The following is a 23085-nucleotide window of genomic DNA, read 5'->3' on the forward strand; positions in this document are numbered from 1 at the left end:
AAAGTAAGCTCGCAGTACGGGAGTTCTTCGACTTCTGAGAAAACAGCTCCTTGGAGCAGCGGTTGCCAGTTCCAATCCTCGCACACCCCCGCTCTGCATATTTTGCATGTCTCTCTTAGTTAACCCAACCGATTCCGATAATCATATGGTTAGAAGTGAGCATTGGGAGCATCCGTGGGGATTGACACGGTCCTTGCACGGTGTGCACTGCTCCCTACTCTCTGAGCAGGGCAAATCCATTAAAGCAGGGTACACAAGGACTGGAATTGAGAAATGCTGCCTTAAGGCAATATTTAAGTAAACAGTGATTCTTTTAGGTTTATTGCAGTGCCATGCACATAATGCCTCATTTATGCCTAAAAAGTTAACAGATGACAGTGTCGGTTTTTGATGATAGTATTTATTTGTCAAACTTGATTTTGACAATTTTTCTGTTATTTCATAGAGATCTTCAAAGAAGACTGAGAAACCCAGAGTGCATGCAGTGCATGTGCCCTGTTTATCTGTCTCCTTATGTTCGTTGTATGGGTAAAAAAGATAGACTCAGTAAACAAGTAAAAAAAATTATTTGACTGCTAAGTTTTTTCCCCAAAGGTTTCTATAGATATCACAATATATATCAGTATCATGGATTCTTTCGGTCACAATAACCATGGTGTGAAAAATCTAATATCATGACAGCCCTAGTGTTGTTTTTCGTTTTTTGGTTCTTTGCTGAGGATTTATCCACTTGCCGTGCAGTTATGAGTTGTGAGTGGTTTATTGTGTGCTTGTTTTATGTTTTTACTGTCTTGTTTGTTTTGCGTTATGTTCTGTGTGAACACACAACTTATGAGTTCCCTTATATTGTGTCTCTTAGTGTCTTAACACTGTGGGGCATCTCCATTTTTCCTAAAGTACATTTTTCAGTCATCGGTTTGCACAGTTTTATAAGATGAACCAATGGCTGAATCTTTGGCAGTAAAGCCCGCCAGAATGGGCGGGGCCAATGGCTATATAAGCAGCCGCTTTGCCACAGGATTCAGATTTTTTCTCTTTCAATGATGAAGACAATCTTTGCCAAGTCCTGCCATAAGCCGCTCCCCGTAGACACGCCTTTGCAATGGAACCCAGCCTGCCTCTTCCCACAGCGATTGCTTCCCCTGCTGCCATCCAGCACTTTAAAGAGGACATTTCAAGGGCAAATTTCATGCTACTGCTGGCCTACAAGAGTGTGAGTCCAGATTGGGCAAGGCCCTTGATGATGCTGCTCTCGTGGAAGCTACGTGCTCACACTGAGAGTTGTTAAGTTTCTCCTCTCTTCACGATAGGATCGCTTTCTTTTAAGAGAGAGAATAAGCTCCTCATGTCCATGAGCCTGTGAGGAAAAAGCAGCGATCTCAGAGGATCTTAAACCCCAAGTCCTGTGACTTATCAGTGATACTGTCCTACTTGCAAGATCTACTGGATAGCTCAAGATCTATGTGGCGGCCATAGCAGCCTCACACAGTCCTATTGCAGGGCAATCAGTAGGCGATGACAACCTCGTTGTGCGTTTCATTTTCCCTCGCACCCACATGGGACCTACCTACTGTCTTAAGAGCCCAGAAGGAACCTCCCTTTGAACCTCTGCAGTCGGCCAGCTTGAAATCCCAGTCATTAAAAAATCATAACACTGAAACTAAAATGGCCGCCCATCCAGACTCTGGTCACTTCTCAGCTAACCTTCCAGAGTCTCGTCACGTCTGAGCTGATCTTCCAGAACCTCATCATGACATGGCCACCATTCCAGAGTTTGTTCATGTCTAGCCTGCCATGCCTGAGCCCCTGGCCAAGATGGCTGCCACGCCTAAGCCTCTGGCCAAGATGGCCACCACGCCTGATTCCCCAGTATCAATTAATACACAGAGCCATAGATCACTGACAAGATATGCAATATGACTATAGCATGCGATATATCACCCAGCCCTAATATAGAGGCTGGTCTGATTACACAGAAAAGCTATAACTCTGATTTCTGTGGAAGAGATTGCAGCAGATGTAAGAAGCCAGGCATGTTGGAAAACTTTGACCCCTGCCATTCATGTGGATATTACTTTTGACATGACCCAACAACCTACAGACTGTTTCAGACCATGTACAGCCCTTTATGGCAATGGTATTCCCTCATAATAGACTGTGTCACACAGCAAACCAAGGCCTTTCCACTATCTATGAGATGTGCTGGTTCAACAAATCAGATCATTGGAGGCTCCTTCTCATAGCTTGCAAATATTTAAAGGATCTGCTGCTAATATCTTTGTGCAAGATACCACATATGTTTAGAGGTCCAGTAGAGTCCATGCCTCCATTGGATCAGAGCTGTTCTGGCAACATGAGAGGGACCTAGTCAATATTAGGCAGGTAGTTTTAATATTGTGGCTGATCAGTTTATAGAGTGATACTGGAATTTTCATTTTGGACAACAGGAATTTAAATGACATCTTTGAAACCACAGTGATAACCACAGCTACACTGTAAGAAACGCACTGTAGAATTTACAATAATTTACTGGCAAAAAAGTTGCCAGTTACAAAACAACTACAAACTGTAACTCCTGTAAGGTGTTGTTTTGATACATGTGTAACCTACATGCTGAAACACTCAAAGTCCATTAGCCTTCTGAGAAGAGAACATAATGAGGATTGACTGTCTTTGTTCCTCTTCTCTGAGACCTTCCCACTTCTTTTTTTCCAACCTTGTGTCAGTCTTGGTGCCAGTGTGTGGGCTGATTCCAACAAAACATCTGCACAAAGATCAGTCAGACAAACAATTAGGGCTAGGGCATCAGAGAACGACACAAAAGAGAAGAAAATGCTGAATAAGGCTGCTACTACTTTTTTGCTGAACAAAAGTATTCTTGTCACATTATGAAATTAAAGAGATACACCACCCCAAAATGGAAATGTATTATAAAGTCATTATAGCGCCATTTTGTAGAGAATCCGCTGATGAATTAGAAGCACAAAACATGAATTTATGAAAGAAAAATGTTATAAGATTCCGATGTAATGGGAGACTGGTTTTCCTTTGCTAAAATAAGAAAACTACATTCCTACAATTCCCAGAATCACGCACACGACCCATACATGACACTCATCCACCCAATCGGCTTCCAGATCCATCAGAAAAGACAATTAAGCACTTTGTGTAGCGTTATAGTTGTGTCTCAAACGCACTTCGATCGATATGCTGTGCCTGCTCTCTCGAGACCAAAGGCGAATAAAACTAGCGGCATACAGCAACATTAGCATGTCGATAACGATTTATTTACCTACTTTCTCCACGTGAAATGGCGCGCAACATGTCTCCTCGTAACGTCATAAATATAGTGAACGACGTCCTTTACAAAATAGCTAAACATAACGTTACATCCCTCTAAGAAAAATGTCCCGATAAACGCGTAGGCTCATTTGTTATGAGTTCTGTTCAAAATACGATTTAAACAACATTAAATGAAACAATCGATAATTATAGACGTACATTTAAGTGAACTTACCAGATCTTCAGCTGTTGTCCTGTTTCAGTCCACCAGATTTCAAAGCCCGCGCAATCCCATAATGCAACAGTACACTACGTTCTTGTAAAAACATTTAAGTTACAGTGAAAGCAATTCATTACAGCTAACAGCGAACTATACAGTTAACACTTAACCCATAATGCATTGCAAATTACAGTAACAGATCGTGGGAAAACGGTACAATTCTGTATAATTTCGCTGTAAAAACTACAGCAATTTGTTACCGTGTAGCAAAAGCACACATTTGTATAGCTGTCCTTTTGAATCAACATGTTCTAGTTACTGACATACAGCCCTCCTTAAAATCATCCATGCCATCTAACCCATGTCTCCCATATTACACTGTTAGTGACAACATCGATATATAATATTGGTCTATTAAATCATAGATGATCACTTGACATATATACATATATCTACATATTCATCTTGCCTCAAGTATTAACATGCCTTGTTAGGTATAATCGGATGCAGTTAGTGTAAGTGCTAGTGCAGCAGTTTGTGTATTAAGAGATTAGCACAGGTTATAGGATAAAGGACGCAGACACGCTAGGCTTTCACTGTGCGTGCTGCCATCAGCCATCATCCTTCATTATCTGTATCTGATATCCAGCTATTTATATTTTTAAGAAAGCGGGTGCATGTATACCCGGCTCATGCGATTGTGCAGAACTTTACGCTCGCTTATGTGCATAAATGCGCTTGAATGCTATTGCGTAGATATAAAGAATCAGAATCTAGTTCCACAGAACATCACTACACGACAAAGCTGTTCAAAATGTCAGATTTTATTAGTCCTGACAGTTTTCTGACAGTTCTGCGAGTGCAGTACAGTGTTTCATAGCAGAGCATTGAGCATCATCTACACCTTCGTTTAACACTTACAATGCATTTAATTCCATGCTGAATGCAAAACAAAAACAGTGAAGTATTTATGTTTACAACATGCAATTAATATCAGATGAGAAAATAACAATAATGGAGAACGTGAAAATCTGAAATCGTTTCTTCAGATATGTATTTTATCTTATATATATATATTTAAAGATTAATTTCCAGCATCAAATCATTTGCTTGTCCACACTGCAAGCGAAAATACAGTGCAATCAAAACCTAATAGAACATACTTAATATACAGTACAGCAATGTGGAGATTGGTTTTGGGCCAATGAGACGTCTTTATGGGCGGGGCTACCCAGCGTGAACTCAAAGACATTGTAACAATGTGTCCTAGCATTTGACAAAGCTGTTTTGGAAAAGAAAGTTTCGTCTTTTCACGCCCGATATAAGATTCAAATGATTAGAAGGGGCTTACCCTTATGAAAAAGAAGTTCACTTTAGCATACTTTAAAAAAGTGTACTTATTACAGAAATAATATCTTTTTAAATAATTGACATAAATGCAAATTGAGTGGAATGTTTTTGGATACAACTGCATGAAAATATAGTTGCAGTTAGTAACTTTCTCTACCCACTTCTTTATATGTAATTTCATAATAGAGTTGTCCATGGTTAAAGTGTGCTAAATGACAAATACTGCTGCAAAACAATGTAACTTCTATTCAAATGTATACGTCGTGTGTTTAAATTGATGTGTAATTACACTTTTGTAACTATGAAATTGCAATTAAAATTAGGATCAAATACTTCACACACGCTTTAGTAGGCTAGTAAATGCATCAAAATAAGTGTACTTCCATAAAGCATGAAAAAACTAACCTGACCTTATAACAAAGTGCACTTCTTAAAGTGTACTCAAGAAACATTGTTATGGAAGTTGACTAAGTAAGTACACTTAAGTGGCCTTTTATTTTATTGTTATTATACCTGCAAGTACAGTTATTTTAAAATATACTTTTAAGATTTGAAGTACACTGCAAGTGCACATTTCTTCACAGTTAAGCGCACTTCTTTTTCACAAGGGTATTATACCAATCATTTACGACATAGGCCACATTACACAATCATCCTCTTTTTGGTGTATTACATGACTGTGAATGGGAAGAAATAAAATAGAACTTTCCGTTAAGAAACTGCTCAGTCGTTCAAATATTTAACCATTCGTGGTGGAAAATTAAGCGTAATGCTAGTCGTTTCCCAGGCATAGCTGTGCCAGGTTTTCTCTGATAGGAATGAACAGACATTTACTCACCCCAAGACTAGCAATATCATATGTTTGCCATAGAACATAACTGAGGAGTAGGGTGCTGCAGAATTGACAGTGGAACCATTCATTAAAAGAAAGATTTCTTGGGTGAAATGTTAATATTGTTAATTAATTTTTTTGAAACAACCATTTTAGTGTTTTAATGAAGTATACAACTCTTTGAGATGTAGGTCATTAAGACGTATGATGTATAAAAATACCAAAACATGAATTATTCGATTAGTTGTCAGCACTCTCAGCCTCCAACTGGAAACATTTCAGTGGTCAGATAGGTCTGACTCTTTAGCTGGTGGTGGTTCCAGTGGCCCCTGCTCCCGGTTTGGCTTCAGGAGCGGTTACCTGGTTCAGCAACAGGAGCTTCAGCACAGGATCCATATACTCCATGAAGGTCTCCTTCACTGCTTTCTCAAGTAAGTAGCCCTCGGTTTCAATCTCCACGTTCTCCTGTCCAGCGACGGCCTCCAAAGACGTCTGCAGGAGACGAACACTGGCCAACACTGAGCACTGTAGACAAAATGCAGATAAGAGAAAAGTTTGAAAAATAGCTGGTTTGTAGAATGAAAATTTGGTCTTAAATGATAAATCTTTGGGTAAAAGTTTCAGCTAAATGTGCAAATGAAAATGTAAGCAACATATACAAGCCTACAACAAAATACAAGGGTTATTTGCCATATTACGTGTTTGTTCTGATATTATGCAGTAACCTACCCTACCACACAAAATATATATTTTGCTTTATGCATTGCAATTTACTATACTGCTTTTTTGTTGTTGTTGTTGTTAGGTTATTGGTCATTTCTTGCAAAAATGCATTTCAGTCACTCTAATTAATGCTATGAAATAAATTAATTGCGTTAACTATCTTTAAATGAAATACATTTTAAAGTTCATTTAAAAAACTGTTTTGTTAGTTCGTTTTAGATCAGGTTCATTAAATAATATGAAGAGCTGCAAATTTGTTATAAATGTAAAACATGTTAGTACATGTTAAAATTAAGAAACCATTTTTGGTAACATTAATTTAGGAACCATTTTCGCACTAACTTTTTACTTATTAGCATGCCTGTAATTATTATCTTATTGGCTGTTATTATTTTGTATTATTTTACACAACCATATTCTTCGTTCCTAATTTTACTCAAACACCTTACTAACTAATAATAAGTAGCAAATTAGGAGTTTATTTGGGCAAAAGTTGTAGTTAATAGTTTGTTAATAGTGAGAATTGGACTTAAAATTTATTTGAACCTTTTTTTCATCGTTACATAAGGTAGCTAACTCGTGTTCACGAATCAAACCTTGTTGTACAGTGTTCCTAAATGCAGCTTTTGTGACATATGATATTCAAGGGAACTATTCGATTTGAAAGGAAACAAACCAGTGGTCTGTTCAGTGTCTCTCGAGTGTGTTATACTGTCTTGAAATGTGATTGAAGAAACTGATGTCTATCCCTTGGAGCCTCGTTTTCATTTATCTCAATATAAGTTTTGTTTATACCCTGATTATTTCCATTGTCTGCACGCAATCCTTTAACAGTGTACCTGAAGCAGAAAGACAGACAGAACCACTGCGCCAATAGTGTTCATCAGTCCCATGTAATAGTTGACCAGGGCTTCTCTGCAACCACGAATGAAGATGTTGAGTTCTTCGGTCTGGTGGTCGTAGTTGTAGTGGGCGGTGTTGTTGGTGATTTTGTACTGGATACAGGGTCTAGGAGAACTAGGGTTACAGCAGCTGAAGGGCACACCGTCAAACAAGTAACGGCCATCCACATTGCTCTTAATGCGGCTGGAAGATTGAGAAGGAAATGGAAGAGAAGAAAATCTTGAATCAGTACAAACTGTTATAAGATCGTTGCTTACAAAGTTAACAATAGTTATCTTAATGCTTTCTTTCTTCATGTATTTACAAATCCATCTTAGAGTCCATATTTGAACTTGGTCTTTTGTGATCTTGATAACAAGTCATCAGCCAAGACATTAGATATCAACATGACTAGTAAATGTTCACATTTTTGGATGGTCTCTGATTTTGTGACTATACTGAGTATAAACAGTTTTTGACACTTAAGACACGCTTAACAATCATGAATGTCACTGTGTTAGAAACAAAGTATTGAATGATGCTAGATCTTTTCCTAGAATTAACTGAGCCATATTGGTCGATAAAGTCAGTTATAATGGATAAAGTCTCAAGTTTTCCTCAAGTTTCCTTAGGTCTCGTAAATAGAGCAAATGGAGAAGGTAAAGAGATAGTCAACCCAAAAATGGGGAAAAATTTTCTCATTTACTCACCTTTTGTTTTTCTAAACCTGCATACGTTTCTTTACTTGGTAACACTTTAATTTAGAGACCGATTCTCACTACCATGAATGGATGGATAGATAGTTAATAGAGGATTGGTCCCCAAACAAAAGTTTGACCCTTTATTCTGTGGAGAATTAAGTAGAAACATTCTTCAGAAAATGCTGTTTTGTGCTCTGCAGAAGAAACTCATACACGTTTGGAATGGCAAGAAGGTGTGTAAAAGATTTGGATGAACTGCTGTATACTTTTAATACTTTGAATTGACATTCCCATTGACTCACTCCTTAACTTCCTTAGTGCTGAAATCCAGGTAACGGTTGCTGATCCACTGCACCTCAAACCAATCCTTGTAGTCGTTATTACCACAGCACTGGAACTCCATCTGAAGGCGATCAATGGTCTGCTTCTGGAAGCAGCGGCCTGGGGTGTCGGTGTCCTTGTAGAAGCGGATGCCATTCTTCAAGCCGATTTTCAGGGAGGTCTCCAGGCTGCCCTTCATGGCGTAACTCAAGATGACTGAAATCAGCATGAGGGAGGTGAAGAATACTGAGCATCCAAAATAGGGCTTCAGATAGGTCTTCCATCGTGGGAAACGCCCAGGATCTAGAGCATCCTGGCAGATTCGACTGGCAAAGTAATTGATGCCCATCGAAGCCAGACCCACAATCATCAAGGTGTTGGGCACACAGTGGATGTCTGTGTTGTCCATTACCTAAAGGACAAGATGTTAACGTCAGTCCTTTTTTTTTAGCTCAGATTTTTCATGGTTGTTGTTGTTAGAGTATATTATATGTAATACAGAGCAAAATAACCCCTAGATTCCCTTTAACAACCCATATACATTTGGAGAATATAGGAGAGCTTTTGGATGATACATTAGCAGCATTGACTATGAGTATGACTAAGTTAAATTGTGACTGTAGTTAACCAATTAGTAAGTCAATAAGCTTCATGGAAAGATTACTTACTTAGTATACAATATATATACATATATATTTTTATTTTGTTTTGTTTTTCCAGTTAAGCCTGGATCTAAGGCTGTTTTACACAGAATGAACTGATTAACTTGCCATTGCATATATTAGGGTAAATCAGAATTTAATTTACACAAAATATTATCATTCTCATTTTTGGACTGGCCATTTAGTAAATATATATGTATGCTATGTGTATCCATGTGCATGTCAGTTAAAACATTGGTGTGAAAAACTACAAAATGTCCTGCTTAAGACCGATGCCATTCTTTATCATCAGGTTGATAATGACCCATCTAGACTGTTGAAGAGCTCCTTTGTAAAGGACAGCTCCTTAAGCCTATTATGACCAGCTTAGATAATATTTATATTCACATAGGTTAATCCATGCCAGATATTACTGAAACGTCTGAGCCCTTCAAATATTTATTTATTAAGACATTTACAATGTCTTACAATTTATTAAGTCAATTAAAATAAAGATTCTGACATGCAAACCACACGAAATGTGAGTTGCTAAACGCTGAATGTCAATGCCCGGTTTTAAGCTCAAATGCAATTAAATCTAATCATTTTATGCAATGCATAAAATGAATGGCAAAACAACATCAAGTGAATGAAAAATATGAGGGTTATATTGATACCTCTCCCCTCCTTCGAAGCTCAGTCTTTAGGAAGCATCCTAAAGTGAAGGTAACCGCTCCACCCAGAGTTGCCAACCATGAGAGCAGCCACAAACCCTGGGCCAGCTTGACCCTTTTCTGAAAAGTGAACTTCATCTTACCCACAACCATTGTGAATAAGTATTGCGGTGTAAACCTGAGATAAAGGAAGACTAGTAGAGTGTGGAAAAAATGCAGAAGTGTTCAAACGTGGTCAAAATGCGAACTCTCCGAAAGAGGTGCTGTGAATCAGGCTGAAACTGCTGGAGCTTCAAGTGATCTGTGAAAAAAATAGGTAACTTTGTGTAAATCCGTTAGGGATAGGTTAGAAAGTTCCCTTTCTTTGTTAGAATGCGAGATCAATTCACTTTCATCCAAACAGCGCAGCCAATATTCTCTATGTCGTGGTCACTTAATCCGTCCAGATTTTTTGGTGGTGATCCCCCCGTAGCAATGCTAAAATGAGCCAGATGCCCACTCAATGGTGAGAGTGGTGCCCTTGCACCTCCATGCCCATGGTTGGGTGAGACACACTGGATTTGGCCAAAGTTAGAGGTCTTGGGCGTCTTACCTGTAATCCTTAAACTATCCTATTACAACGGCCCTCTCCAATGAGAAACAAGGCCACTGTCTGCTCAGCAAAGCCAGTGGTGCATCGCTGCATTGCGTCACGTTTGTAGAGGATAAAGATGATGAATAAAGACAAGGAAGAGATTGGACGGGCAGTGATTTGCCTTCCTTCAAAGTTCAGTCTAGTTCTAGAGATTCTCTCGGTTCAGAGATGAAGACAATCAGTTCACTGAGGCATGAGAGCAGCCATAGTTTCAGCACCAACCTGACCCTTCGCAAACAACCTATTCATTTTAAAAAGTGGCTCCTGTAAATTAAAAGATAGGTCCTGTCCTTGTACTTAAATGTAAAAACTAATAAGCCATTTAGACTGTTATTTATACATCATATATTTATATAGTTCTAACCTTAACCTGTTTGTGAAACAGATGGTTAAATATTATTTAACAATGAGCTTCAATCTTAAAAATTTTTTGGGGAATGTTAGGACCTTTTCATAATAATAACTATAATTTATAAATATGTAACAGAATAAAGTCGTTATGTTTGTGGTCCTGGCAAACAACATTGTCCTTCATGAGTTATGAGTGATGGATGAAAAATAAGCGTTTTGATCATCTGCTTTTTTGGATTTAATTCCAGTTTCATTTAATCTGAATTTAAGTGACAAGAATACGTTTTGTCTCTTTTGTGTCTCTCCACATCACTGTAGCGCCACTTTGGAGAGTATCAGTCGGGCGCTAACTGCGTAAACTGTTCTTTGTTAGCCGCAACACACAGATACACATTTTCATTCAATTCAAAGCATAAATACATGTAGAAAATGTATGTGTGTGTTGCAGCTGACACAGAACAGCGTAGGACGTTTGCATCCAGCAGATATTCTATAAATTCTGCTACGGTTAGACACAAAATATCCGAAACATAGCTTTTACGGGTTTGGAACAACATGGGGGTGATCATTTTAGGGTGGATTAACCCTTTAATCTGACTCCCCTCCTTTCGAGATAAGAGATTCCCAACATTAACGTTTGTTCTATTTTTATTTATATCACCATGAACATAATTGTAGACATTAATACAAACTTTAACAGCAAGACAACACAGAAAATGCATTACACAAGCTGGTGTATCATTTCATACCACTATTTAAACAAACAAAAACATCTAATCGAAGTCCCATTTAATTACCACATCCTGCTATGGAGTTTGTCAAAAGACTGTAATGTGCTTTTTATTTAATATTCTATTATATTGCCATTGGTATACCTAGCATACAAACATATCTACTGTCTTTGACACAATGTGTATTAATAAGCGCTATATAAATAAAGGTGACTTGACTTGAGTTATTACATCTTAAACATACATCCATATGGGTGAACAATATCACACGGGTAACATTTTTCCTATAATCTTTTAATCTTTCACAAAGAAAACTTATTATGTCAAGTCGTATTTGTTTTTCACTTTTTAACTATAGATTTTACAGTTCACAATAGTTATATTTATATAACATATACATATTTATACTCCTTAATTATGCTGCCATGTTTGTCATACACAAATAAAGCTAATATAGAAAGGAAGTAAAATATAGATGTAAGAGCATTAGTACATTACAAGTACATTAGCACATGCACTCAAAGCATTATATATAAATAGGAAAAAATATATAAGGAGCAGTTTTTGGTTGTTTTTTTGCTTTTGTTCATTATTTGATCATAGTCTTTATGTACTAAACCAAAAAACGACATACTTTAACAACACATCAAGACGGACAATGTTATTATTTTTCACTATAATCCTAAACTAAAGAGAGCAGTGTTCAGTGAAAGAGCAATTGCACTCTATTTTACTCCTTTAACAAGATTTATTCCTATACTAAAAACTGCATATTACAAGGGAAAAGATAGGGGCTTCATTTTATCCACTGGGAATTAATTAGAACGTGAACAGAGCACAAGAAGTCCTAAATTGTGAGCGTACAGCTGATCCTCATATTTATTGGAGCCTCTGTTTGCTGGGAAGCAAGGCTGAAAGCCAAGTTAAACTATCTTGGCATATACCATTGCTAATGCTTCTTTTTCAAATCTATTTTTTTTCTTAATAAATATCAACCAGCATTAAACTGCTACATTAACTATGAGCACGATTTTAAGATATACTATTTTATATACAGTAACCTAAAATATTTACCACCACTAATATTTAATAATAATCAACATATAGTAAACATTCTAAAATGTCCTTTTAATCACAAGTGTGTACTTTCCCCATCATGAATAAAGTGGTTGAGCATTTTTTGAGCAGACTCCAGACCAACCAACCCATTTCTATCCTCTCCAGCAGCATGGCTGTTTGCTTCTCTCCAATTACATACAATCTCATCCGCGTATGACACTTGTCTGGTGCCGGCTTGTGATTGATGGAGGTCCATCATGGATTTATTGCTCCTCAGATGGCTGTGATGATCCTGCTGCTGCTTCAGAAGCCCAATGGAATGGATCTCTTCCAGGCTAGCGGAGAGCACACGAATGGGAGATCCCAAGTTACGTACCTCTGTGATCTGGTAGCCATCGCATACTGGTCCATCAGGACTCTGCTTAAAGCGAGCCAGGCTGACATCTTCAATAGGAATCGGTAGGGTTTCAGGGTGAACAGTGAACTTGAGATGCGGTATCTGTAGGCCATGGTGAGCTTGATGACATTTGCTTTCCTCACCCCCAGATTCGCTCTCTGTATCTATGATTCCCTTCGAATATTGGTTCACCCCCTCCCAACCTCCTTGGCTTTGCTGCCATTGGAAATATGTTGCATTTTCATGACTTCCATGTGAACCTCTTGGGATGCAGTTTTGTGCCTCCTCTCCCATTTCTGACCAATCAGATTCCTCCTCCTCTGGGAGGGTTCCCAGCGATTGGTCATCGGCATGCATGGAGACTTTGTCATAATGATTACTATCCATGAACTGAGCTGGAGGTGGTGCGACTGGAAGTGGAGTGATAGAATCATCAGACTTCAAATGTTTTACCAGGGCATCCTGTAGCATTGATGTCACCTAAAGGTACAGGAATATTTTAAATTAAGTCAACTCGTTTTCGTTATAGAGACAATATTTGAAATTAGTTAATAAATCGAATAAATTAGAATGTCATAGAAAACTTAATTTATTTCAGTAATTTATTTATTTCAGTGGTTCTTTTAATTATGATTATTTTGGCTTACATTTAACAAAAACCCACCAATTCTCAACAAATTAGAATACTTCATAAGACCAACATTAGTGAATTGTTGGCCTTCTGGAAAGTATGTTCATTTACTGTGCATGTACTTAATACTTGGTAAGGGCTCTTTTTGCTTTAATTACTGCCTCAATTCGTTGTGGCACAGCTGAGGTGGTACGGAAGCCCAGGTTTCTTTGGCCAGTCAAGCACACCAACACCATGGTCATTTAACCAACTTTTGGTGCTTTTGGCAGTGTGGGCAGGAGATTTATTTTCCTGCTGGAAAATAAAATCAGGATCTTTAAAAAGCTGGTCAACAGAAAGAAGCATGAAGTGCTCCAAAATTTCTTGGTAAATGAATGTAGTGACATTGGTTTTCAAAAAACACAATGGACCAACACCAGCAGATGACACTGCACCCCAAATCATCACAGACTGTGGACTAGACCTCAAACAACTTGGGCCATGAGCTTCTCCACCCTTCACCCAGACTCTTAGTTTCCAAATTAAATACGAAACTTGCTCTCATCTGAAAAGAGGACTTTGAACCAGTGGGCAGCTGTCCAGTTCTTCTTCTTCTTAGCCCAGGTAAGATGTCTCTGTTGTTGTCTGTGGTTCAGGAGTGGCTTAACAAGAGGAATACGACAAATGTAGTCAAATTCCTTAACATGTCTGTGAGTGGTGGCTCTTGATGCCTTGACCCCAGCCTCAGTCCATTCCTTGTGAAGTTCTCTCAAATTCTTGAATCAATTTTGCTTGACAATCCTCATAAGGCAGCAGTTCGTGCATCTTTTTCTTCCATACCTTTTCCTTCCATTCACCTTTCTGTTAACATGCTTGAACACAGCACACTGTGAACAGCCAGCTTCTTTGGCAATAAATGTTGGTTGAACATTGATTGTCTTCTGAACAACTGTCAGATCAGCAGTCTTCTCCATGATTGTGTAGCCTAGTGAACCAAACTGAGAAGCCTTTTTGGCTCAGGAAACCTTTGGAGGTGTTTTGCTTAGCTGATTGGCATGTCACCATATTCTAGTTTTTTGATTGGTGGGTTTTTGTTAAATATGAGCCAAAATCATCACAATTAAAACAACCAAAGACTTAAACTACTTCAGTCTGTGTGCATAAAACGTATTTAATACATATTGACTGAGCTATGATATAAATGAAATATATGTACTATTAAGAAGTACATGTATCTACATAAATACGAATATTACTAATTATAATGAAATAAAACTCTCACATTAATGGTCTCTAGACTTTGGATGGTTGTCTTTGCTGCAGACAGTTGGTCTGTGAGCTCTGAGATCCGCTCATTCAGTAGCTCTCGCTCTCCATCCATACTTTGAGCCTAAATTGATGTAGCAAAACAGACAAGAGAGTGAATACAGTCTAAAATAATGTATTGTGAATTTTAAAGTTTTTATGTAAATCAATAATCAAACAATGATGTAATGTAATTTAAAATCCACTAAAATCTACTTAATTAGGCTGTAACAATTAAATCTGAAAGGTTAAACTGGGCTTTACCACACAATGCAGTTTTTTCTCCAGAAGGTGGTTGGTTTGTTTTGTGCAGGAGTAGTTGTCTTGAAGTCTGAAGAAATAAATGATTAATTAGTCTAAATGCTTTAAAAAAAAACAACAACACTAATTTCAGCAACATTTTAGTAACGCATTTAAGTAACATTTTCTTTAAAAGTCATACCAAATAACACTACAGTTAAAATTATAATCAGGTTCTTATATGTCTAGTCTGTTCTGTCATTAAGTGGGTTTAAGTTCTTCTCCCTGTGACCTTGTTTTCCTTATTTATCATTAAATCCACCTGTGTCTTGTCTCCTTTTATCTCTGTCTATACCTGTAGATTCCTCTATCTAGGGAGCCTAACAAACTTTCCCAATTGCTCTTTTGTGCTCATCGCACCTGGCCGATCTAAACGAGCCTGCCTGGTGTGGGTTCTAGGGAATCTCACTGTGTGTAAATTTGATATGGCTTCTGTTGGATATTTTGGGGAACTTAAGGACGTTATTGTATTGACAGGTTTGAGGGTGTAAAACCCAATTTTCCTGAGTCTGTGCTAGTTCCATCCAACTCCCTTTGTCTCCCGGGTTCCCATTCAGCCTTCCTCTCCTGCCTCCTCAATCAGCTAGTTCCTCAACCCCCCTCGACATGGAAGACCAGTGTCTTCAAGCCACAGAGGGTCCATCATTGCTCCAACTTGGCCTGTCAACACACTTAGCCCATCCTTTGGATCAACTGAAAAACTATTGGCCACACAACTCCTCTGGACACTCTCATCCCTCCAGCCCTCCAGCTTGGTCAGCTGCACCTGGGGGTCTCACCAGTTTAGCCTTTGTCCTCTGGCTCCCCATTTCCACATCGATCTTCAGGACCATCAGAGTCATGTAGGCTCTTCAGCTATCTTATTTTATCGGATGTATGTCATTGATTATTTTGCATGAGTGCCCACTACTGACAGAATGGGCTGAAATGGGCTGAATTGAAACGTTCCTTAAAATCCGTTCTAGAGTTGGATTATTATCTGCATTTTTACCCTAATGAATTTATTTGGTGCAGCATCTTTATTTAGGTATGCCTAGTCTAGTATAAAAGTGTAAAAAAAATTATAACAATTTATACATTATACTTGTTTGGGGTAGGGATAAATTAAACCTGATCTGTGACGACAAAGAATAGAATAGAATAGAATAGAATAATGTGATAACACAGCACAATTTAGTCTTGTGTCTCACCTTGTGAAGCGCTCCAGTAAACTGCTAAGCTCTATTCGAGTTCTTTGTAACTCAGATTCAAGGAGCTGGTGACCCGTTTTGAACTCAGCTCCCATACATTCCATTCGCAGAGTGGTCTTCAGCAAACTGTGGTGTAGAGCCTCATTCTGCTCCTGTAACATCCTGGATAGAATAAACAGACAGGCAGTCAATCAAGCATGCCTCCAAGAAAACACAAACTGCAAAAGAATGAATGAATGAATGAATGAATGTTATGACATGCCAAGAAGGGATTGCTTGTATCTGATTGTGGCTTAAGGCAAAATGTTTCTCTACCACCCATACGTAGGCGAAAAGCCATGTCCAGAACCAATTCTAATACGATTAGTAATTCAGCAAGCAGCATGCAAAAAAATATTCAATAGTAAACTCACATTAACCTTTCCAATTCTGAATCCTTTTCCTATATAAACATGAAAGCAGAGTAAAAAGTGAAAAACCACAAAAGCAAATAATAATCTGTATATATGAATATAGGCTAAAGCAATAAATCCCAAGAAGCCATGGTTTACAGTGAATTTACAACAGCTAAGGGCCGTTGTTAGGCACGACAAGGAGTGGAGCTGTTATATATTCACTGTAAACCACGGATCCAAGGGACTTACTGGGTAACACTTTATTTGAACAGTCCACTTTAGACATTATACTAACCGTAAATAACTTTGCAACTATATGTCTATTATACTAGCAGTCATTAAAGTATTAACAGACTGTTTGCTTAATAACTTTGCAAGTATATGTCAACTTGTTCTACTAAGGCTAAACCTATTTGTATTTCTAAACCTATTAGAAAGTTAATTCTAGTTAGTGGAATGTCTAAAGTGGACTATCAAAACAAAATGTAACCGCTGATCGGTTATTTTCTATATGTAGCAAGGTTTCACAAAATAAAACTAAGCAAATCAAATGTAACGATTGTAATAAAACATTCTTCCACCAAACAATGTAGTTCCTCACAAACAGTTGTGGTTTGCAGCAAAGTGGTTGCCAAGCAACACACAGAAACAAAGAGGTGTATGTTTGAAGAGTAATTTACAACAACTTCGAACACAGTTCAACCAATCAGAATCAGAGACTGTAACGATCTGTTTTATATATTTTCTTTCTAAGTTAACTCGAAAGAAAAATTCACACCTTTGGGAATGAGGATGACTCTTGGTAGCTCACGGTGGATTGATCGTCCTGTATAGTGGAGCTAGCAGATGAATCTGACTTGTTAGAAAGTGGTGATGTAGACCGTTGACCAACTGGAGAGTGGCGAAGATGGCTAGTGTGATCATCCTCTTTGAAGTGGGATTGATAATGGTTTGATTCAGAATGAAAGTGGTGATGTCCAATTTGGGAATGCTGATTTTGTGATTCTGGGTGGTCATGGTGATAATGGTGATCTTGGGAATGATGATGGTGGGATTCTGGTTGGGAATGATGATGAGATTCAGAATGCTCATGATGTTGAGGATGATTAGTCTCTGGATTGGAATGGTGATGGATATTTGAATGAGCAAAATTGTGGGAATCTTCAGACTTGTGCTTATGGTAATGATCTGATTCAACAGGGGAATTATCATGAATTCCTGAGTGGAAATGGTTAGGATGAGGTTCTATAGAATTGTGGTCACTGTGGTGGAATTCCAAATTAGAAAGTTGTCCTTTAGAATGTGTTGTGCTGTAATTTTGGGACTCTGAATATGAGTTAGGAGGATTTTCATAATGATGGGGTGAATTAGAGTGTACAGGACTTTTTGGATGACTGTCAGACAAGTGATGTGGATGAGGACTGTGGTGAGCCTCAGTGTGAGAAGAATGATAATGGTGTTCAGCTGTAGAGGATGCATCATGTGAATGAGAGTATTGGTGAGTTTCAGAGTGTGAATGATCATGGAAATTGTGGTGCTCTGGTTCTGAAACTGAGGTGTGATGGGAATTATCAGGGTTGAATGAGTGATTAGGATAGGAATGATGATGGTGATGGTGCTGGTGAGACTTGGGATGAGAGGACTCATAGTCAGAATGATGCTGTTGAGATTTCACAGAAAATTGATGGTGTGTTTCTGAGTCAGTGGAAAGATTAGATGCACTACTATGGTGTTCCCCATGGTGGTGGAGAGCAGGAGGAGGAGAATATTGATGAGATTTTAAATTGGAATGGTGGTGGGAAGTTTCTGAATGGTTGGAATGATGGTGTGAAGATGAAGTGTGGTGACTTCCATGGTGGTGATGTGGTGGCAAAGGAGGATGATGATGGTGATGTGATTCTGCATTAGAAGGATAGCGGTGAGCTTCTGGATTATGGTGAGTTCCTGGTTTAGAAGAATGTGTTGGACTGTGATAAGATTCATGATGGTAATGTGATGGAGAAGGGGAGCGATGTTGGGAATCTGAAAGAAGAGAGTTATGGTGTGGTGATGGGCTACGATGAGCTTCATGGTGTTGATGTGATGATGAATGATGGTGATGTGATGATGAATGGTGTTGAGAATCTGAATGTACTTGATGGTGTTGTGATTCTGGCTGGGCATGATGATGTTGTGATTCTGATTGAGAATGACGGTGTTGAGATTCTGGATGGGCAGGATGGTTATGGGATTCTGAATGGTGATGGCTATTGGATTCTGAATGGGCATGATTATTATTGGATTCTGAATGGGCATGATGGTGAAGGGATTTTGGTTGGGCATGATGGTGATGAGATTCTGAATGAGCGTGATGGTGATGAGATTCTGAAAGGGAATGATGGTGATGAGATTCTGGATGGGCATGATGGTGATGGGATTCTGAATGGACATGACATTGTTGAGATTCTGGATGGGCATGATGGTGATGAGATTCTGAATGGGTGTGACTGTGTTGAGATTCTGGTTGGGTGTGCCTGTGATGAGATTCTGAATGGGAGTGATGGTTATGTGATTCTGAATGGGAGTGATGATGATGAGATTCTGGATGGGAGTGATGATGATGAGATTCTGGATGGGTATGATGGTGATGTGATTCTGGATGGCCGTGATGGTGATGTGATTCTGGATGGGCATGATGGTGATGTGATTCTGAATGTGAGTGATGCGATTCTGGATGGGAGTGATGATGATGACAATCTGGATGTGCATGATGGTGATGTGATTCTGGGTGGGAGTGATGATGATGAGATTCTGGATGAGCGTGATGGTGATGCGATTCTGAATGGGCATGATGATGTTGGGATTCTTGATGAGCTTGATGGTGGTGAGATTCTGGATGGGCATGGTGGTGTTGGAAATCTCGATGGGCATGATGGTGATGCGATTCTGGATGGGCATGATGGTGATGCGAATCTGGATGGGCATGGTGGTGATGATATTCTGAATGGGCATGATGGTGATGAGATTCTGGATGGGCATGATGGTGATGAGATTCTGGATGGGCATGATGGTGATGTGATTCTGGATGGGCATGGTGATTTTCTATTTCTGGAGAACAAGGGCATGAAGGTGAGCTATGATTATCTACATTGCAATGGTGGTGTGATGGAGACGATTTGTGTTGTGAAGTTTGATGATTAGGTGAATTGAAATGTTCTTTGGGGGCAGCTTGGTGCTTTTTCTGATTTTTGTGGCCACGTTCAGTCCCAGATGAAAGACCTTTTGAAGAAGAACTAGTATAGCTTGTATCACTTTTTGCACTGTCACGTCGATGACTGGGAACTGGGTGCTGTTGTTGATAGATGAGGTCCGTTTCAGGATAGGAATGTTTGTTTGAGCCCGAGGTCTTGCTTGAATGTGAGTGCCGATTGGAATGGGACCGCTTACTTGAGTGAGAGTGTTTACTTGAGTGTGAATGTTTACTAGAGTGTGAGTATTTGCTGACATGGGAGTGAGCAGTTGATGCTATGGAGCTAGCACTACTTCCTGGCCGACTTCTGGTAATTTTTGACTTCTTTTCTCTTTTATGTTCAGGCTTTGGAGACAATGCGATTGGAGATGTTGAAGTTTGACCAGGGCTCAAGGGTCTGTGAGCATCTGTTACGCCAAGTGATGTAAGTCTTGATGGGCTAAGTACCTGCCTTGTGATTTCATTCAGAAAGGCAGAAAACTTAATCTTTTCCTTCACAAAGTTCTTATGCGCTTCTTGTTTCCTTTTCTCCAACCCTTTCTCATCCAAGTCTACAAAACCAGCATGGTCTGTTTGCCTTGACAAAACCTCCATAGACTTGGTCTTTCTTATGTTTGCAGGCCCTTTAGCACCATTTTGTTGTTTCCCCTTATTGCCCTTTTCACTCTTTTGTTGAAAATTTGTTGCAGTCTTTTTGGCAGTCTTTCCATTTTTTTCTTTGACAGTCAGGTTCTTTTCCATGCTTGTGGACTTTTTGATTTGGCCATCAGCATCCAATAAAGGCATTGTATCTACATCATCTTCATCATCCTCAAAGGCTCTCCGTCCTCTGCTGATATCCATACATGATTGTGAGTGCTTTGGACGTTGAATAGCTCGCTTGGACTTAGTAGGGGCATTTTCCAGACTGGTTTCAGATGACCATGAAGAACGGGAACCGGAAGAAGAGGAAGAAGAAAAGCTAGAATTGGAGAAATATGATTTGGAGGAAGAAGATGAAGAGGAACTAGAGGAGGAATCAGAAGAAGAGGAATCAGAACTGGATGAACTTGATGAAGACTTTGACATAGAACTAGAGGAAGACCCAGAAGAGTTTGAGGAAGTGACTGAAGCTTTAGAGTGAGTTTTCTTTTTTGCTGTGTGATGTTTATCCTTATGTTTATCCTGATGTTGTGGATAATGATGATGATGGCTATCAGTTTGGGGGTGATAATGGTTATAGTGCTCATGAATATGATGACGACCATTGCTGGCATCTGAAGCGCTACAGATAAAAGTGAAAAAAAAAATAAATTAGTGGATCTTACTAAGGTAATAATTATTACTACTACTACTTACTAAAACTACATTATTTATTAATGTATAAATCATCCCACATTCAATTACATATACTGTAGATGTAAAACTCATTTCTTTAATTTCAAAAGGGGCACTAGCAACTAACACTAGAGGGCCGTCTTTGTGCCTCTGTTGGCGAGCCCGCCTCCCTTGCTGGAAACTACAGTTGAAATCCCACAAGTAGAACCAGAGGGGTTATGTTGGTGCCGTGACTTGGACGGAGGTGAGGTTTAAGGGTGTGAGTGTAAAAGAGGCCAGCTAGTAAGAGCTGTGCAGGCAAACTTCAACTCCTCTGATCTCGAAAGCACAGTAACAACTAATGCTAGAGCTTGTGATCTTCACCAACCTTAGTAGTATGCAAACCTCCCATGCTGGAAAAGCCATCTTGAATGCTACTTAGTGTGTTGCGAACAGAGGTTAAGTAGGCATGTATAATACATAAAATCCATGTGTTTTCTTTTGATTTAAGTTAGTCAACAATTACTCAGGAGACTCTAGCAACAACCTAACAAAGCCCAAAGAAACTACCTATATAACAGCATGGCAACCACCCTGAATACCCAAGCAACTGTTTAGCAACAGCACTCACATTTTCTTAAAGCTGCAGTCCATATGTTTTGCCTGTTTGTCACCATGTTTGAAACCTGTAGTTGTAGATATTAACGGAATTATCTTTATGTGGGTTGTATCGGCACGGCTCCTCAGCACAGAAGAATGTAATGTTTTGAGGTTTATGTGAGGTCTGTCAGTCAACTCATCAGTGTGGATAATCACTGTACTGGAAATGTCTGCCAGTTTTGTTCTGACCAACAGGACAGAAAAATGTGCTACCAATGGTGCAGTCAGATCTACCAAGCAGATCACTCTTATTATTGTTATACTTTGTCCTCAAATTGTAAAAGTTAACAACATAAGCCTTGTGTGATTACATATATTTAGTGTGTTATAGTGTTATCTGTAGATTTCATTTTCTGTCATCAAAAGAAATTATTAATTTTACCAAAAAAGGAATGTGAAAGTTCCTTAAAACTTATTCTCTAATGTCAAGTTTCATTATTCTAGCTGCTGTAAGAAGAGGCTACAAATGATCTACCACCTGCAGCATTCACAAATCCAGTATAGCCTACTAGTGGGAACTCTTTCTTTTTATATACTCTATATAAACTTTTTTTTATTTACAAATATAGATTTTTATTACCTTTTATCCTCATGTTCCTCTGGCAGGTGTCCGCCATGATGGTGATGATGGTGACGATGAGATGAGTGGCGATGCTGATGATGAGGATGATGATGGTGTTGATGTATCTGATGATGAGCCATTGTCTATATTCTTGCTTCTCCTCAGAAAGACTATTTAATTCAGTTAAATTGTTCTTGCTTAGTAAAACTGTTTGTTTCCTGAGCAACAAATCATCCAAAAGTGTTATGGAAAATTCTGTGGGAATACATAATAGATACGGTTTAAAATGTAAAAATATGTTCTGCCAGTTACAAAGCAACAAACATTAGAATTAATGCATTAGAATATCTGACTGAATTACAGACATTTTATGAACTGGCATTTAGATTTTAAATCTAACAAATGGTTTTATACAATATACAGTATACTTGATCTAAGAAAAGTAAACAAGCGTTATGAGAAAATACTCACTAAATATTTAAAAATCCATTCCTCATTTTTAAAATAACATAAAATAAAAACTGTTACAGGTTTGCGATGTAATATTGCAGTATCTTACCGTAAAATGTTTCAAAAATGCCAACAGAGAAAAGACGCCAGAGTTCCTCAGAGGATTAAAATACAGTAAATATTGTGTAAAATCAATTTAAAAGCACAATTCCAATTCTTAATTATAAACAAACACAACTTTGAGCCAACAAATGTTGCTCCCCCGAAAGCTTCAAGAGAGATGATGAGAG

At 38.6% G+C, this 23085-nt stretch overlaps 2 protein-coding genes across 2 annotated transcripts; both read right to left on the reverse strand.

Annotated features, from left to right (window-relative positions):
- Nucleotides 1-5987: 5987 nt before the first annotated feature.
- rom1a (retinal outer segment membrane protein 1a) lies at nucleotides 5988-9779 on the reverse strand. The gene is made up of 4 exons (XM_043238940.1): nucleotides 9630-9779; nucleotides 8293-8723; nucleotides 7247-7493; nucleotides 5988-6209 (listed from the first exon to the last, which is right to left on the reverse strand). Exons 1-4 carry the CDS (start codon nucleotides 9777-9779, stop codon nucleotides 5988-5990), a joined length of 1050 nt encoding a protein of 349 aa, XP_043094875.1.
- A 2337-nt stretch (nucleotides 9780-12116) lies between these two features.
- Nucleotides 12117-19670, reverse strand: si:dkey-273o13.3 (filaggrin-2). The gene is made up of 7 exons (XM_043238941.1): nucleotides 19304-19670; nucleotides 17377-19259; nucleotides 16617-16645; nucleotides 16204-16365; nucleotides 14978-15044; nucleotides 14691-14798; nucleotides 12117-13278 (listed from the first exon to the last, which is right to left on the reverse strand). The coding sequence occupies exons 1-7, from the start codon at nucleotides 19668-19670 to the stop codon at nucleotides 12475-12477; spliced, it is 3420 nt and encodes a 1139-aa protein (XP_043094876.1). The 3' UTR covers nucleotides 12117-12474.
- Between the last annotated feature and the right edge of the window lie 3415 nt (nucleotides 19671-23085).

The sequence above is a fragment of the Puntigrus tetrazona genome, chromosome 5 (genome assembly GCF_018831695.1).
Source record: "Puntigrus tetrazona isolate hp1 chromosome 5, ASM1883169v1, whole genome shotgun sequence".
Classification (NCBI taxonomy): domain Eukaryota; kingdom Metazoa; phylum Chordata; class Actinopteri; order Cypriniformes; family Cyprinidae; genus Puntigrus; species Puntigrus tetrazona.